This window comes from Nanorana parkeri, unplaced genomic scaffold, assembly GCF_000935625.1.
Source record: "Nanorana parkeri isolate BGI_ZX_2015 unplaced genomic scaffold, ASM93562v1 scaffold488, whole genome shotgun sequence".
Classification (NCBI taxonomy): domain Eukaryota; kingdom Metazoa; phylum Chordata; class Amphibia; order Anura; family Dicroglossidae; genus Nanorana; species Nanorana parkeri.
Window position 1 is genome coordinate 365,721 of NW_017306756.1, and position 17,444 is coordinate 383,164.

At 43.7% G+C, this 17,444-nt stretch overlaps 1 protein-coding gene across 1 annotated transcript in view; it reads right to left on the reverse strand.

Annotated features, from left to right (window-relative positions):
* LOC108790601 (serine/threonine-protein phosphatase 6 regulatory ankyrin repeat subunit B-like) overlaps positions 1-17,444 on the reverse strand; it is a 66,309-nt gene that overhangs the window by 30,789 nt on the left and 18,076 nt on the right. Inside the window, 8 exon segments of the mRNA XM_018560910.1 lie at positions 2,497-2,499; positions 5,877-6,002; positions 6,942-7,070; positions 9,283-9,381; positions 9,710-9,811; positions 13,082-13,282; positions 13,944-14,042; positions 16,353-16,454. Coding sequence (XP_018416412.1) covers positions 2,497-2,499; positions 5,877-6,002; positions 6,942-7,070; positions 9,283-9,381; positions 9,710-9,811; positions 13,082-13,282; positions 13,944-14,042; positions 16,353-16,454 — 861 coding nt within the window.

Genomic DNA, 17,444 nt, shown 5'->3' on the forward strand with positions numbered 1-17,444 from the left:
AATATGTAAATCTTTAAGGTCCATAGTCTGGACACAGGGGCACTTTAAAATGTGGATGGAGTAGGGAAATGTAAGGCCATAGCCGGAAGTTCGCGCTCTACTGTGCATGCGCGAGTTCCAGCCTTCCGGGTTGCCAGAAAACGTGTGCTAGTGCGCACGCAGCGGACAGTGGCACACAGGAAGTGGCCCAATGGATCAGTGCTGAATGGTCTTTCAGCTTGTGCTCTGTGTTCCTGTTGTTTGTTTGCCTGTTGCCTTGACTCGGATTTCTGCTGACCTTGATTGATCGCTGCCTGTCCCTGACCTCTGCTTGTTATCTGGATTCTGCCTCTGCCAGCTCCTTCTGTACCGTGCTAATTGTCTGGCTTGACCCCTGGCTTGTTTGACATTGCTCCAGTTTCCACTGCAATCCTCGCTGACATCTCAGCTGCCAACCAGCCATGCTCATCCTCCCAGGGACCCAGTGGCCGGACTTCTACCAGGCACCGTGTCTGAACACCTTGGCACCCGTGCTCCTCTCTGTCTACTCGCTCCCTGTTCCCACTCTCAGGGGTGTGACACAAGAGCCGCACGGGAGGCCTCCTCAGCCAATCGGTCCTCCACCAGGCACGTGATAGGAAGGTGTAGAACGGGCCAGGCAACTTCGATACTTCACTGAAGTCCCATGAGTCCACAGGCATGACTCCCAGGCAAAATGGGATTTGTGTTGTCAGCACAGCTGGAGTGCCGAGGTTGCCTATCCTGGTTGTAGAACCTTTGTCAGGTTTTTACTGCTGAGTCCTTTCCAAGGCCTTGTTCACACCAAATGCAGTGCAGATCCAGTCAGGTTTCTGCACACGCAGTGCAGTGGGTTGTGCCGCGTTTTTGATGCGTTTTTGCCGCGTTTTTGATGCGTTCCGGGCTGTTTTTGGTTTTAAAAATTATTATTTTTTTTGTAAGTTTAACATGGGCTTTCAGGCACTTGCATGCGTTTTTTATGCGTTTTTTTATGCGTTCCAGAGCAGATAAAATAGGGCTTGCCGCAGTTTTTTTACCTGCTCTGGATCTGCTCGGGATCTGCACGCTGCGATGTGAACTGGAGCTCAAAATACCATAGGAATACATTGGACGCAGTTTTGATCCGGTCTGCACCTGCTCTGCTCTGGATCTGCTCCGCGCTTGGTGTGAACAAGCCCTTAGGAAATTCTCTCTATGCCCTGGCAACTATTGTCCCCAGTAGGACCATGTGTTCGACACAAACCCAAGCTGTCTGCAGATCCTGAATAGGGAAATGACCTTGCCAGTTTGGCTGCCCACTTAAATGAGATCTCCGTCCTTGCAACCAAAGATACTGTGTGGCATGGGAGGGCTTGGACAATCAGTCAAGGTTGGTGGTGGGAGAGGGACCAGTGCAAGTGCTACTCTTAGGCTCAGTGACAAGTTATTAGATTATCATGTGGTCTGCTGCCAAATCACCAAACAGTCCAAGAGCATCCATCAACCAATGTAACCAGACAACAGTGTTCTGATCACAGTAAGTTAACCCCTTCAGCCATATTTATCTGCACGATTAGCACGTTGGGCCCTCTGCACATCATTAACCGGTTCAGTTCCAGTGCTGCACTCATTATAATTTGTACCCCCTGTGCCCTGCAGAGTATTATTTAACTAGTACAGTTCCAGCCCCTGTACAGCAATGAAGCTCTTAGCACCATTGTCCTACTTGGCATAAATTAACTCCTTTGGCATCATTGCTGCATTTACAGGCCTGTGCCTCTGCATGATATTAGTTGGAACCCCTAAACAGAGTTAGTCCTGATGCCTGCACTCTTGGTGTTACTTACTCCTGACCCCTGCACGCTGGGTGTTACTTACTCCTGACCCCTGCACGTTGGGTGTTACTTACTACTGACGCCTGCAGTCTGTGTGATACTTACTCCTGACCCCTGCACGTTGGGTGGTACTTACTCCTGACCCCTCACTTTGTTACTTTCTCCAGACCCCTGAACTTTGCGTGTTTACTTACTTCTGACCCCTGCACTGTTTGTGTTGCACACTTCTGACCCCTATATTTTGTGTATTATGCACTCCTGACCCTCACACTTTATGTATTATGCACTATTGACCAAGTGTGCGTTACGTACTCCCGATTCCTGCACTTTGTGTGTCACACACTCCTGAACTCTTACACTATGTGTGTTACTTACTCTTGACCTTCTGTGTGTTACTTACTCCTGACCCGTACACTCTGCATTTTGTACTTCTGACTACTGCACTTTGTGTGCTATGTGCACCTGACCCCTACACTCTGTGTGTTACTAACACTTGACCAATGCACTCTGCGTGCTACTTACTCTCGATTTCTGCACTTTGTGTGTTACACACTCCTGAGCTCTTACACTCCGTGTGTTATTTACTCCTGACCCCTACACCCTAAGTTATATACTACTGACTACTGCCCTCTGTGTGTTATGTACTCCTGACCTCTGCGCTTTGTGTGTTACACACTCCTGATACTTGCTCTGTGTGTGTTATGAAACTCTGATCCTTGCACTTTGTGCATTACATACTCCTGACCCCTGTGCACTGTCCAGTACACATTCCAGACCCCTACACTTTCTACATTATGCACTCCTGACCCTGTGCAATTTGTGTGTTATGCACCCCTGCATATTGTGTGTTAGGCATTCCTGCCCCCTGCATATTGTGTGTTAGGCATTCCTGCCCCCTGCATACTATGTGTTATGCATTCTCCCCCCTGCATACTATGTGTTATGCATTCCTGCCCCCTGCATACTATGTGTTATGCATTCCTGCCCCCTGCACTTTGTGTGTTACACATTCTTGTCCCGGAGCAGAGAAGGCTTACATTTTATTTAACCATAGGCGCCCAGCCCCCTGCTGTTCAATTTGGCACCTCACCCTACTCTACTCCATACTCCCCCCTATCCCTATTCTCAGGCTCATTGAGTTTCAATTCCCAGACATGCATGCAGATCAATCCAATATGAATGGGCCCCTGACAGATTCTCTTTAATGCACAACAGCAGGTCTGGTTAATAATTAACCCTCAGCCCTCCCCCCCATCACGGCTCCCCGGAGCGCCCCTCATGTTGTGTCTCTCATTAGCCCATTATTTAAAAGCTGCTTGTGGTTTTGTAAGGCAGGAAAGCCTGAACTTTGGCCTACAAGTGTTTAAAGTTTATTTTTTCACACACAGCCTCTATAAACTGACACTGGCTGTCCTGCGGCGGTTTGGAGAGGCTCTGGCTTTTATGTGAGAGTCCCGTCTGTGGGAGGGGGTCGATTCCGGAGCCAAGCACCGGGGCTGCGTTTACAAAATGGAGAATTGAGGATAAACACGGAGAAGTGACAGATACGGTTCTATGTGCTGAGATGTTCCCTGTCCGCGAGGCGCGGGCCCGGGGGAGGGCAGCCAGGGGCCCCGCCGGCAGCCACAAATCTCTAATGAGTCAACAAGACGCTGAAGCTCTGTAAACCTGCCACATAAATATTTTCATAATGCTCAACATTCATTTAGATTCCCTTCTATGTGGAAAAATCAGCAGAGGCCTTGTCCAGACAGCCTTGTGCATAGAAGTAGCTGAAGGAACAACCGTCTTTGTTGCCTGTAGCAACCACCTCCTCCTTTTCAGGTTTCCAGTGCAGCATGGGAAAGTGAAAAAAGAAGTAGACATTTTTATGCTATGCAAGGCAAGACACAGAGAGCGCCTCCATCGCATAAAAACTTTTTAATAAATTAATTAAAAAATGGTATAAAAAGGTACTCACAAAGGACGAATAAAAACAGGCATAAAAGGGTCAGAACGAAAGGTGCATATCCACCGGCTGTTCGTCTTCCCTGGTAGTGAAGAGGTTTACGCGTTTCAGAGGTCACGCCTCCTTCCTCAGAACCAATTGGGAGTTTTTATGCGATGGAGGCTCTCTCTGTGTCTTGTCTTGCAGTGCTGAGGTTGTTCTGAACCTGGTGAGAGCCGCCCCGTTATCGCCCTACACTCCTGAACATCATTGATTAATACTCTCTTGAACCAAAATCTGCTGGCGTGGTGTTTGATTCTGTCTGCGATTTTTAGGCTATGTTCACACGGGTCACTAAGGGGTGTTAAAAACAGGTGGTTGACCACATTTTGACTGCCCTCCGAATGCCTACCTACACATTACCAAGGGGCTGGAGGGGTTTGTACACATTGCCATGGCTGCGATGGGACCCTAACAACAAAAATGTTACATATTGCCGCAATTTGACAGCAATTCACACCTTCAGCTATGTGATCAACACCTCCTACGCACTTGAGACCGAGGATGGGATTATGTACTAGAACATCATGGTTCGAGTACATAATCACAGCAACACAGATAGCACAGATATCGTGATCCAATTGTCATGGAATGTGTCCAGGTAGATGTTGCTTGACCAAGGACACCAAAGGATGGAATTATCCTTATCCTGTTCTTGGACCATCAAAATCTGCCTTGACACATTCCATGGTGACTAGATTAAGGAGTCTGTGGTACCTGTGTAGATATAAATGTTGGATTATATTCCTGACATTGACCAGAACTGAAGAAGCAGTGATGCGCAACATACTGGTTTTGGAGAAGCTACAAAACGTCTTCAACATTGCAGAACTAGTCCAGTTGAATGTGACCAACTACTACTACTAGCTATACCCTGACCTGGATGAACAAACCTTCACAGACATGTTAAGGCAGATGTTGATTGTCCAAGAACAGGATTAGAGTGTGAAAATTGTGAAGGCACCATGTTCTAGTTACATAATTTCATACTTTATTGTCCTCGGTCAATCAACATCTACCTGGACACATTTCACGGCAATTGGATCACGATGTCTGTGCTACCTGTGGTAATATAAATTCTGGGGATGTTCCTGACACTCACCAGAACTATAAGAAGTGGCTCGTAAAAGCTACGAAACATCTTCAAGTTTATAGAACAAGTCTAGTTGAATGTGACCAACTACTACTAGCTACAGCATGACGTAAATAAATGGGAACGTTCACAGATACGTCAAGGCAGATCTTGATTGTCCAAGCACAGGATCGGAAGTGTGAAAGTTGTGAAGCCACCCTGATCTATTTACATAATTCAATTATTTTGTGTCCATGGTCAATCAACATCTACCTGGACACATTTAACGGCAATGGGATCACGATGTCTGTGCTACCTGTGTGAATATAAATACCAGGGATGTTCCTGACACTCATCAGAACTGAAGAAGTGGCTTGGAGGAGCTATGAAACATCTTCAACATTACAGAACGAGTGCAGTTGAGTGTGACCAACTACTACTAGCTACATCATGATGTAGATAAAATCAAGGCAGATGTTGACTGCAAGTGACTGCTGTGCAAGACCAGGGTGTGAAAGTTGTGAAACCCCCTTGTTCTAGTTACATAATTCCATCCATTGGTTTTCTTGGTCAATCAACATCTACCGGGACACATTCCATGGTGAATGGATTAAGGTGTCTGTGCTACCTGCGTGGATATAAATACTGGGGAATGCTCCTGGCAAGCATTAGAACTGAAGAAGTGGCTTGGATGAGCTACAAAATGTATTTAACATTACAGAACAAATCCAATTTTAAAGAACAAATCAACTACCAGCCATAGCAATCAGGAAAATTTTTAGGTAAGTGGTAGACACTGGGAATAAAGAGAGAGCTCAGTAATGCTCTTTGTACCTTCCAATCTCAGCCACAATTTCTGTAAATAGCAAAATCTGACCCCATAGCTAAGATCCAAGAAACCTGCCAATGAGCTAAGCATCCTGGATCCTATAAGAGGAGGAACAGAATAGGGTACAAGGAAGAGTCCAGCCTGCCCTGCTGGTCAGTATATGGTGTATGGCCTTACCGTTGTGGAACATGAAATATCAGCATCGTGTTCCAGAAGAAGTCTGACGATTTTCACGTCCTCTTCCTCAAAGTGAATTGAGTCTTTGGCAAGAGCTGCAGCGAGATGCAGCGGAGTCTCTCCTTCCTGGAAGATGAATATAGCCATTATATTTCTTACTTTTAATGTTGCATTATTCATAGACAGGTACAGGGGAAAAGGGGATAACAGGTGCCCAGAATCCTCCGTTTGAGCAGAAATATTTATATCGGTTGTGCCAAAAAAACAAGATAAAATCACCAAATTCCTTTTCCAACAGCAGTATTCAAAGACCACTATGTCATGTGACTTTTAAATGTTACAGTTCGAAGTGATATAGTATGTAGAGCAGTGATGGGCAACCTGATGTTGTCTGAAGGCCTTCATGTCACTGAAAAAAATCTCCTTTTGGTAGCCCCCTCCCACCTTCTTTCCCCAAAAGGGTGGCTCTAATGCTTGCTTAGTCAATAGGGAATGGGTGCCCACCTAGTGGCCTGAGGGCTGCTTGCGGCCCTTCAACAATTTGTTTGGTGTAATGTGTCAACAATCTATGTTCACTGAAGCATGTCCCCAGTCTCCAAAAATTCCTATAGCATGTTTGCAGTTTCTGACCATCTCTTATCACAAGCCCATAGTCTCTGTCCATCTCCTGCAGAATGTCTGCAGTCTTTGAGCACCTCTTGTAGCTATCCCGTAGTCATCGGCCATTTCCTGTTGCATATCTGCTGTCTTTTACATCTTTTCATAGTATTACGTTCACTGAATATTATGTGTGACCCTTTGGCAATGTCAGAGGTCACACTAGAGGCCAGTTATATCAGGAAAGTTGACCATCACTGCACAGGGAACGGAGTGGGCAGAAATACTTACCCGATACCTCATTTCCTTACACTTCCTCCCTGGCAGATGACAGGTCCCTCAAATTTGCTAATCATGTGGTACAGTTTTTTCTCAGCCAAGAGTCTTGTTGGAAGCTCACTGTTTGTGTCATGGTTCGACAGGGCTGTTGATCTTCTACGATGGTTATACAATAATACATTTACGCACCTGGTTAGGCTGGTTCACACAGCACAGAGCCTCAGCCTTGCTCTTTTCATTGGACAGGTAGCCAAGGATAAGCTCTACGATTGGCAGGTGGCAGTGGCGGACGGCAGTGTGAAGCGCATTCTCTTGTGCCTAGAACAGGGAGAAGAACGGGATCAGACATACAAAATGATTCTGAGAACTAAAAAAGGGGAAAATGTTTTTTTTTTTTAAAGGCAACCATTGTTTTTGGAAAGCTCTTTTTTCCTTGCATCCAATCGTTGGGCAGTGGAATGGCTATAGACCAACAAGGCTCAGCGCTAATCTTGACATCTACCCCCTTACTGGGTACAGGTGTAAAGGATCCTGTGGGTCCATCTGAGAAAACCCCTACGTTCGGTGTGATCTGTACTCAATCTAAGTGTAATGATGGGGTAGTAGAGTATGGGCTGCTGGAGTAGTAACCTGGTAGCTGCTGTGACTGTTGCAAACCTTATTTCTCGAGCTCTGCTCATAAATCTATTAGAGTACTCCTTGCTATATTGCTATACTCTGAGGCCTGGTTCACACCTGAACGTTTTGTAGCACGTTCAACGCTCGACGAACGCTCTACAAAACGCTCAAACATCTAAATCCCATTGTATTCAATGGGTCTGGTTCACACCTTGCCGTATTTCCGCCCGTCCGAACGTGATACAAAACGGCCTACGCCCAAAGAAGTACATGTACTTCTTTGGGGCGTTTTGGTCTCGCGTTTCCATTGGGATACAGCCAAGTAGCCCTCGGAAACGGGCGTTTGTCGCGCGTTTTTTTTACCGCGAATCGCGGGGAAAACACGCGACGTGAAACGCGTGACAAACGCGCATATTCAATACGCCTAGGTGTGAACCCAGCCTAAAGCTCCGGTGCTCAACTTGCCATTCAGGGGCTGCATGCACTTATTGTGCAGCCGTCGGGACCCCTGCAGACAGCAGTCTTTAGTCCTTACCTAACATATTCACTCGTCTACAATCTTCTGCAGCCTGTCCGCAGTCTCTGACATCTCCTATTGCATGTCTGCAGTCTCTGACAGATCTCTGTTGTATTACATTCACTGGTTATTTTGTGTGGCCCTTTGATGATGTCATGGTCTGCAACTGAGGCCCCTTATATCCAGAAAGATGACCACCACCGCTCTAAAGACTGCAACTGTAATTTCTGCTGCAATCATTTCTCTAGGGGTTGTGCTCTTCACACTTGCCTGAACTTGAAATAAGATGCTTTGTGCTGAAGGTCAGTCATTTTGAGAACTTCTGCCTTTGACCCACCAACAGCTCACAGGTACCACCTCAAATGGACCTATTTAGATGGTGCCTGCAGCATTCCCCGAACACTAGGAGCAGCATGGTTAAAGATTTGCAGAGAGGATAGTGCCAAAATATTTTTATAGTCCAGAAATAGTTTGTTGGGGACAAAAGTAACTAAAAAATATCTATGCATTGGGGGGGGGGGGGGCTATGTAGCCCCCTTCATCACTTCATCAAGGCTTGAGACTTTAAAACTGGAGAACCTGGACATGGGTTCAAAACCTTGAAAATATGCTATATTCAAAACATGTAGTCGGCTCCATTCAACGGATTAGCTAACATCAGCTTTAGAAGTCTCAAGCCCTGATGAAGGGGGGCTAAACTTCCTGAAACATGCAGTCTTTGTAACGATAAACTCTTTCTGGACTGTAAAAAAATTTCTCTACGAGCTTTAAGAAATGACTCCAGGGGTGTAGTTATGGCCATGATGTATTAGAGAGCTACCTTTAGAAAGTTTCTACACCCAGTCAAAATACCTAGCTATACCAGGGTCCAGTACTAAAACAACCTTGCTTCTCTTTTTAAAATGGTACAAGGGTATATAAGGGGAGAATATTGTATATATTTAGTGAGGATCCATAAAACTCTGGCACTCTGTAACCCAATTATCCACCACATAGCTTCCTGGTCGCTAATTGCCCCGCATCTTCCCACTCCTAGGTCTTTCTGTTGGCCCGCAAGGTTGCCCATATCATTTGGTAGGCAATAGGAAGGTGGGGGTGCAGGCCCCAGGCTCAGGAACTGCCAGGGCTCTCTTTGTGTAGAGTTGGTATGTTCTCTATGTGTTTGTATGGGTTTTCCTTCGATATCCAGCAGCATTTTTACCAGACTAGCTGGATTTCACCATTATCTTGCCCCCTAACCTGAGTGATTATGGTGGAGGATAGGATCCACTGACACAAGGACCTCTATGATCAACCTCATTAAGCTTTTAAGATGAAACAAGAGCCCCTATGACTGATGAGTAATGACATGTACCTCAGCACCAATCAAATACCCCCTCAAAAAGTATAATGGACCTTGGACTGCCATGTGACCTCTCCTCCCTCTTCGATCAGGGCGCTGATCATCTTGAGGTTCCCATACTGAGCTGCCACATGCATGGCCGTCTCCCCATTCTGCCAACGAGACAAAAAGAAAAACATGGATGATGTGTCTGAACAAAACGTTTTGTCTCTCCTGCTCTAGAGTTACATGCAGTCCTTATCCTTACTAAACCTTTGCAAGTACATTCAGGTCTTAGACCAGCATCCTCTATTCAGGTTCTGGCTGCCATGGCTGGTTCTCTGCAGCATGATGGCAAGGATTCATTATGCGAGTCTGAACATTGTGCACATGCTGTCAGCCAATCAGGTTATGCAGTTTGTTATAGTTTTTATTTTCCCACCCATGTCCCATGTCCATTGTCTTTGTATGAAAGGCCAAGGGAAGGGGTGCTGTACTCACGGCTTGTTCCATGTTAACGTCGGCTCCACTCTTCAGCAGAATCTCGGCCACCTTTTCCCCATCTTTGATCCGTGCAGCGATATGCAGAGGTGTCTCCTGGACCTGGGGCACAATCAGAAGGTAAGACAAGGATTATTTTCATTTAAATGTACATAATATTCTTTTAGGTCCATTTAATATTTATTTTGGTTTCAATGTGAAGTCCAGAAGTCCCTATATAGATGTTTAAAGGGAACCTGTCATGACAGAAATGCATGGATTGCCAGTGCTGAAATCCTTCTGGATATCATGTCATGCTAATCCTTTGACTTTAGTACCTTTTGGCACAGACCCGGGACAAGAACTCAGCTGGTGAAGTGAGAACGCTTGATCTGCTTGTTCCAGGTCATGTAATGAAGCCAAAGGCTTGACATGACAGCCAGACATCCAGTATTTTCAGAAGTCAGCGATGATGGTCTCTGTATTTCTCTCAGCACAGGTTTCTCTAAAGCAGATCTCTACTCAAAAAAAGTATCACGGACAATACTCAACAGTGCTGTAACTATCTGCAGAGTAAAGTAAAGCTGAGCAAATCATCCGGCTTCATCTCAGATAGGACTGAAAAAAACAATGAAATTAGATGAGCTGCAAGAAGTGACTCAGGAAGTCGTTAGAAGAAATATTCCAAATTCTTCAAGCAAACTGCTCTCGTTTTCGAGCCAGCTAGGTGGCATGCTTAAATAAGAGTCCAGTATGCATTTTTGGGAGGGGGCCCTATGCGGTTTTTCTTTTGTGGGGTCCTCTTTATAGAAGAGTCTGGTATAGATGTTGAAGGGAATTTCTGGCTGTTTTATTCTCTTTGTAAACAAAGTGGCCGGGGATTTGCTTCAAAATCGATGGCAGGCCCTCATCCAGGATAAGGGTCTGGTGTGGATTGTAAGGGAAACTGTCATTTACTGGCAACTTGAATGGCATTGTCAGGAACTGGATCCGAACCCGGGGCCTCTTCTGTAGCTGGCAGTGGTTCTACCTGCTGAGCCACCTTGGAACCTTGATAGCTCCTTGCCTGATCTCCTGTGTCATCCTCAGTTAAACCTAGTTTCTGCTGAACTCTGAACTCCTTGCTCCTCCCTTGAACTTCCTATTTAAGCCACACCTCTGCACTTCCTGTTTTCCAGATTATTGTGCTCCTCCCAATATCTTGCTTCCTTGCGCCTCTTGTGATACAATCCTCTCATACTGCTACCCGTGTACCTACGTTTGGCTGCTGATTCACCGACTACTCTCATCGTCTTCTGCTTCATACCCGATACCTTTGGCTGCTGACCTCGGCTTGTTCACTGATTACGCTTCTGCCTGCTCCTATACTTCTACCGTCTGCTTGTGTACCAAACCCGGCCTGTTATACCACAAATTGCCTGCTGTTTCAGCTACTGGACTCTGAGCCTGATCCCAGATCGTGACAGGCATTTTGTATCTTTGTAAATATCACTTTTGCTCTAGTACATCCTACAGGTGCTTCACTTCCCAAGCAGGTTTAGGACATTACCGAAGCATGTTATTTGAAGCAATATTGCATTTTTAATGTTGCACTCTAAGCCTTTTAAAAAGGGCTGCTCCCTGTCAAACAATATCTGGGCATTGGTACATGTTCTTCCTGACAGTGCCCATTAGTTTGTCAACCCCTTACTAATAACCTTAACAATTGGCTAAATTTGCAGGATTCCTCCCCCATAGACTTCTACGGGGTTCGGGAAACATCCATAATTTTTTTTCTGCGAACGTTCCTAGAACTGAACTCAGGCACATTCAGCTCATCACTAGGAAAGTGTTACAGCTTAATGTGCAGCTTTTGTGCCACCTAGTGGTCAATAGGTAGAATAGCAACATAGTCCAATCACTACAGCTGCGCTTCTTAAAATATGGGTTGTGGATGTGTTTGTGATGGTTTGCTACATGACTAGTTTCTCCATCAGTGATGAGTGATATAGAATGGTCTATTTAAGACATGACATCTACAAGGGGAGCCCATCTACAACTTTCTGTGCATCTGCTAGTCACTTGTGGTGTCTAATGAGGCCACGTCAGTACAGACAATGGAAATGTGTTGGCTTCTTTGTGCCTAGCAACTCTTATCAGCTTCCATCACAGAGATGGGGGGCCAAACCTACTACTTTGCCCAGGGCCTCATTCTACCATAATCCATCTCTAGCATGCCTGAGCCTTTTGGAGGATCTTAAATGCCTCTAGTAATGTTCAACCCTACTGCCGTGTTGAACCTATTTGGTATAAATATTAAAAGGTACAGAGTGTATATTTCATATAAAAATTATATTTTTATCTATTATATTTATGTTTTACATTTCTGACAATGCAATTATCTACTTATGTATTTTAATTTGGCGGTCACGCTGTTTATTCTTCTAACCGGTGTATCCAGTTATATAATTTATTTATCAATTTAATGTATTATTAATAGATAATTAATGAATTGTATTAACATCTTTCATATATTTTATTAAGCAAATTTTTTTTAATTTTATGAGATATATTATAAGTTACATTAAAAATAATTGTAGCTACATTAGCGATCAAAATAATTTTAATCGATCAAAAAGTTTAACGATTCATCGAGAAATTAATCGTTAATTTCCGCAGCCCTACTAATAATATATAACTATACTGCAATACATCATTTTATTGTCTTATACTCTACATTAAATAGGATTCTCATTATCATTTTAGTATTATTTTATAAATATACATAGGGATGCACCGAAATAAAACTATACTGTTAGGGGCTTCGGGGAAATATTGGGGGTCTAAACAGACCTCTGATATTTCCCTTTTAAAATAGAAAAAAGAGATTGAGGACAATCCTCTCTCTCTTTTTCTGCAGCCCCTGTTAGGAATGAACAGGACGCATCTATACTGAGTGTTCCTGTCCATTCATAAATTGAGGAGATAGTATCAGTTACTATGTCCCCATTCATAAATGAACAGGAAGTGATGTATAGCACTTCCTGTTCATTCATAACTGGGGACAAAGAAAGCATATTGATCACTGAGTGTTTGTACTCCGCTCTCAATCCTGACTCCTCTGCTCTCCATTTTACCCATAGTACCATTTTTGGACGAAATGTTTCGGCGGCTGAAATTTCGGTGCATTCCTAGTTACATACACACACAGTATATCTAAATTAGAATTGTCTTTTTAGTAATAACTGGATTTTTCTCTTTGCTCTCATCTTTTTTGCATATTTACACAGAACAAAAATGATAAATTAATTTACGCAAATATCAGTTTATTGTAGTGAGATAAGTGAAAGGTGAATCTCATTGAGTGATTTATAATACATAGAAAGTACTTGAAAGTACTTTGCCGGTATTTACCTTCCCCCCTCTCGGCTGTACTTGTGCCCCAAACCCGAGCAGGGTTTGCACTACATGCGGCTTGCAGGCCTCTGTTGCGATGTGTAGAGCGGTGTAGTCCTCTTTGGTCCAGGCATCCACGTGAGCGCCCTTCTGAAGCAACGCTTTAACCACAGCGGCGTGACCCCTCCTGGCGGCGGCATGGAGACACACTGCACCTGACTGTACACAGCATAACAGATTATTACACTTATACAGCAATAACATATTTCATATTGCTTTCCAGAGGGCAGCTAGCTGAATCAGCTAAATTAGTCTTCTCCCCCGAGGAGCTTACAGTTCAATGTCCCCCCAAAAAATCATGTATAATAAGCAGATCCAGATTACTCCTCATGCACCATATAACCTGTAAAGACTTTTAAACCATCACCTATGTACGATTTTGGGTACCATAGTTTGTCGTCATTTCAAGGGCACATGCAATTTTAAGGCTTGACATGTTTGGTCTCTATTTACTCAGCACAACCTCATCTTTGATATTTTGCCCAGAAAATGGGTATTATATTGTGTTTTTGTGTGGACTAAAATCTGAGTTTGATGAACAGTTGCTCCAATATCATGCAACATAAAAAATTGCAACTGCCACCATTTTATTCTCCAGGGTCTCTGCTTCCAGAAAATATGTTATCATTTTTTTTTGGGGGGGGGGGTTTATCTCATTGTCATGCCTAAAATATGCAAACAAAATGGCTCAATTACTGATGTGGTTAAGTATCTGATCATAAGGCATATAAGGGGGTATATAAGGAATATAAAAAGCCACATGGACCCCCATTTTTATTCCAATTTACTCGAAGTATTTGTCCCCATTGCGTTATCTTACCTTGTTTGGCATGTGTAGCAGGACCCCCTTCTTCAGGAACGCCAGCGCTGTCTCCGGGTGCCCGCACTGAGAAGCAATGTGCATCAGAGTGTCGCCATCCTGACATCAAAAGTATCACCATTATTATTATATGAAGGCACACATATGTATCGCATGACAGTTCTACTTTAACCCCTTCATGACTGAGCTAGTTTTTAGTTTCTGTTCCTAAATGACTGACACACTTTTTAAATTTTTGCTGTGTGATTCTTCCACAGCAGCAAGTTTTGATTATTATTATTATTTTTAGAATTTTTTTAATAATAATTATAGTATACAAATATATTTATATATAAACGTTTTATTTTCCTAATTTTTTGTACACTTTTTTTTTTACACTTTGTAAAAAAAATAAGTGTAAAAAAAAAATTTTTTTTTTTTTGTCAGTTTATATCAAGCAATCACTATGACTGCTTAATAAATTAACTTTTTAAAATTTTTAGTTATTATCAGGCTGCTCCAAGCTTAGGAACAGCTAATAATAACTTTAGAGACTGATCCTGACAGCATGTCAGAATCAGATCTCACTAAAGGTCTTTGATCGTTCCTAGACGATCAAAACTGATACATTTCACTCAAGAGATACATTTTGTATCTAGTGGTTGAAATGTATCATTTAACATCGGGCCAGGCTCTCCAGCTGTCAAAACGAATAGCAGAGAGGTGAGTCACTGCTACCTCTCTGCTATCTTCAGCTGTCAGATACGGGATCGCTATTTAGCGAACCCGTATCTGAATGTAAAGGCTTCATTCTTTCATTCATGAAAGAAAGAAGCTTTTAAAAAAGCTTAACTATTTCATTAATGAATGTCTCAATAGTGAGGCATTAATTAATGACTGGAACTGCTGAGAATCAGCAGTTACCAGCATTACAGAGGCTAATATAACTCGGCACGTACAGTGTACGTGGCCAGTTATATAGACACTTTGTGACAGGACGTACACTGTACGTCTCCCGTCACGAAGGGGTTAAAGCTGAACTCTTTAGAGTTCTGAAACATTTTGGCAGTCCTATATGACACATATGAATTATTAAGGCTGATTACTGTCTTCCCCCTATCCCGTCCCATCCCCCACATACACCCTTCCTCTCACCAGCCACCTCTAACTGATAACTGCCAATCTTTTTTTTACTCGCCCAAAGCCGTGGTCACATGATGATCCTGTCGCAAGTCTTTTCTTCTCCTCTAATTAGAGGAGGTGGGGTTCTTCTTCAGTTGTCACCTCCTGTATGACATGGATACTTTCTATTGGCTGTCCAATGTCAGGGTCCTCTTAGGATCCAGAAGAGGAATGACTTCACTGCAAGGTGACAGCCTGGGTCCAGACAGTGAGAGTACATCTGCAGTGCTGGATTAGTGGTCTTCTGTTCTCCTCTAATTAGAGGAGGTGGGATCCTTCTTCAGACATCCCTGTCTGTGTGACATGGACACTTCCTATTGGCTGTCCAATGGCAGGGTCCTCTCAGGATCCAAAAAAAGGAATGACATCAGTGCAAGGGGACTGTCTGGGACTGGCCAGCAAGGGTTCATCAGCAGTGCTGGATTAGTTGTCCCCTGCATGTGTGGGACCATGGCGGTGGACTAAGGTGAGTAGATCTTACATCACAAGGTAAGAGAAAAATCCACTAGCAGGAAGGGTTGGGTGGGGGAGGTGGGTAATATTTGTCCGTAGATGAACTTTAAAATGACTTTGGACTCTTCCATCATAGGTTTGGCTCTGATTTAGGTTTTGGTCACCAAACAAAGGACATTGTATCCTATTAGAGCACCAAACTAGAGTCAGTACAGTTCATGATGTTCTTTCTACAACATTGAACTATTGAGAATCGAGGTCCTAGCTCCTCTTTGGATCCTACTTTACTATGAAGTTGGTATGCCTGGCTACCCACATGGCAGTTTGGGGACAATTTCAACCATGTTCATTCACAAACCAATCCAAACAGTTGAATGAAAACTACCATGAAAGTTGGTATTGATACCAGGAAATTATCCAAGGCAATGGTAGACAACCTTGGCTCTCCAGCTCTGATGAGACCACAAATACCATCATGCCTCTGCCTCTGGGAGTCATGTCTGTGGCTCTCAGAGTCTTGCAATGCCTCATGGGACTTGTAGTTGATTCACAGCTGGCGGGCCGAGGTTTTTGACCCTCAATAGACTTGCTTTCTCCATTCAGCTGTTGGTGGGCATCGAAATCAAGTTGGAATTGTTATAATTGCCTAAAAATGTCCATGTGTATGGCGCACATTAACCCTTCGTCTGGCTTAACTATATAGGCCTTAGCACAAGTACGGCTCTTTTATTAAAACACCCTCATGGTGATGAAGAGGAGAAAAAAAAGTGTTGATAAATAAAAATATTGACTTGCCTTGGTGCGGGCCAAGACATTGGAATGAAACTTGTCGGTCAAATTCTCCACTATGGCGGTGTTCCCTCTCTCCGCCGCGATGTGCAACGCTGACCGCTCCAACTGCAAAGAGAAAATCATCAGTGAACGTCTTGGCTGCTTCCATTGGACACAAATGCGGTTTGCTTTCAATACACTTATACGATACACAAGCAGTACAGGGCCTTGGTGATTGGCACTACTGCCTTGCTGCAATGGGGTTGTCCTGGCTTCAATTGCCACTATGTGTGTAAAGATTGTGTATTCTTTACACACACAGTGTGCACTTTTTCTGTTTATTTCCCGCAACACTAATATATATATATATACACACATACATAGAGAGAGAGAGAGAGAGATAACATCTGGTAACTGAGACTCTGATCACTTTGCCTGTGATAGGGAACATTAAAGTGCAAGCTCCTGGGTATTAGGGTGCCCTATGAATGCTTTATGTACTCTGTAAAGTCCTGCAGAATAGCGTGCTATAGCAAAAACATATACTGTTGTATTATGAGAGTAACATATTTAACTTTTTTAAGTGGATTTTGAGCCAAAATCCAAGCTATGCTTATTACATTTAGCCCCCCATGTAAAAAAGCTGCGTTATACCTGTAGAAAATAGGTGCTGGCGCCAATAAGATTGCTCTTTAATATAGTAATACAATTTGTTTTTGTAGGCCACTAGTGAGCATTAAAATTACCTATACTATATGTTATAAAATTAGACCTATGGGTAAGATTAAATGATCAGAATTATGCCTCTTACATTTATAGGTTCTTTACTGTTTTTAAGGTGTGAATTTGTAGATGTCCACTAGGTGGAGCCATTTACACAACCATTATACTTGTGCTGATAATAGAGCCAGGCTGGCTTTGGTGAGAAGACTAAAGGGCAGTGGCGTAACAGTAGCCATAGCCACCCATGTGGCTACTATGGGGCCTGGGGGTGGAAGGGGGCCTCAATAAGGATTGTAGAAGTTGCTGCTGACCCTGCCATTATTAATCAAGAAGAGCTGACATCAGATATACAGGGGGGAGGGGGGGGGGGGCTCTCCTGCTCCCTGACTTTAA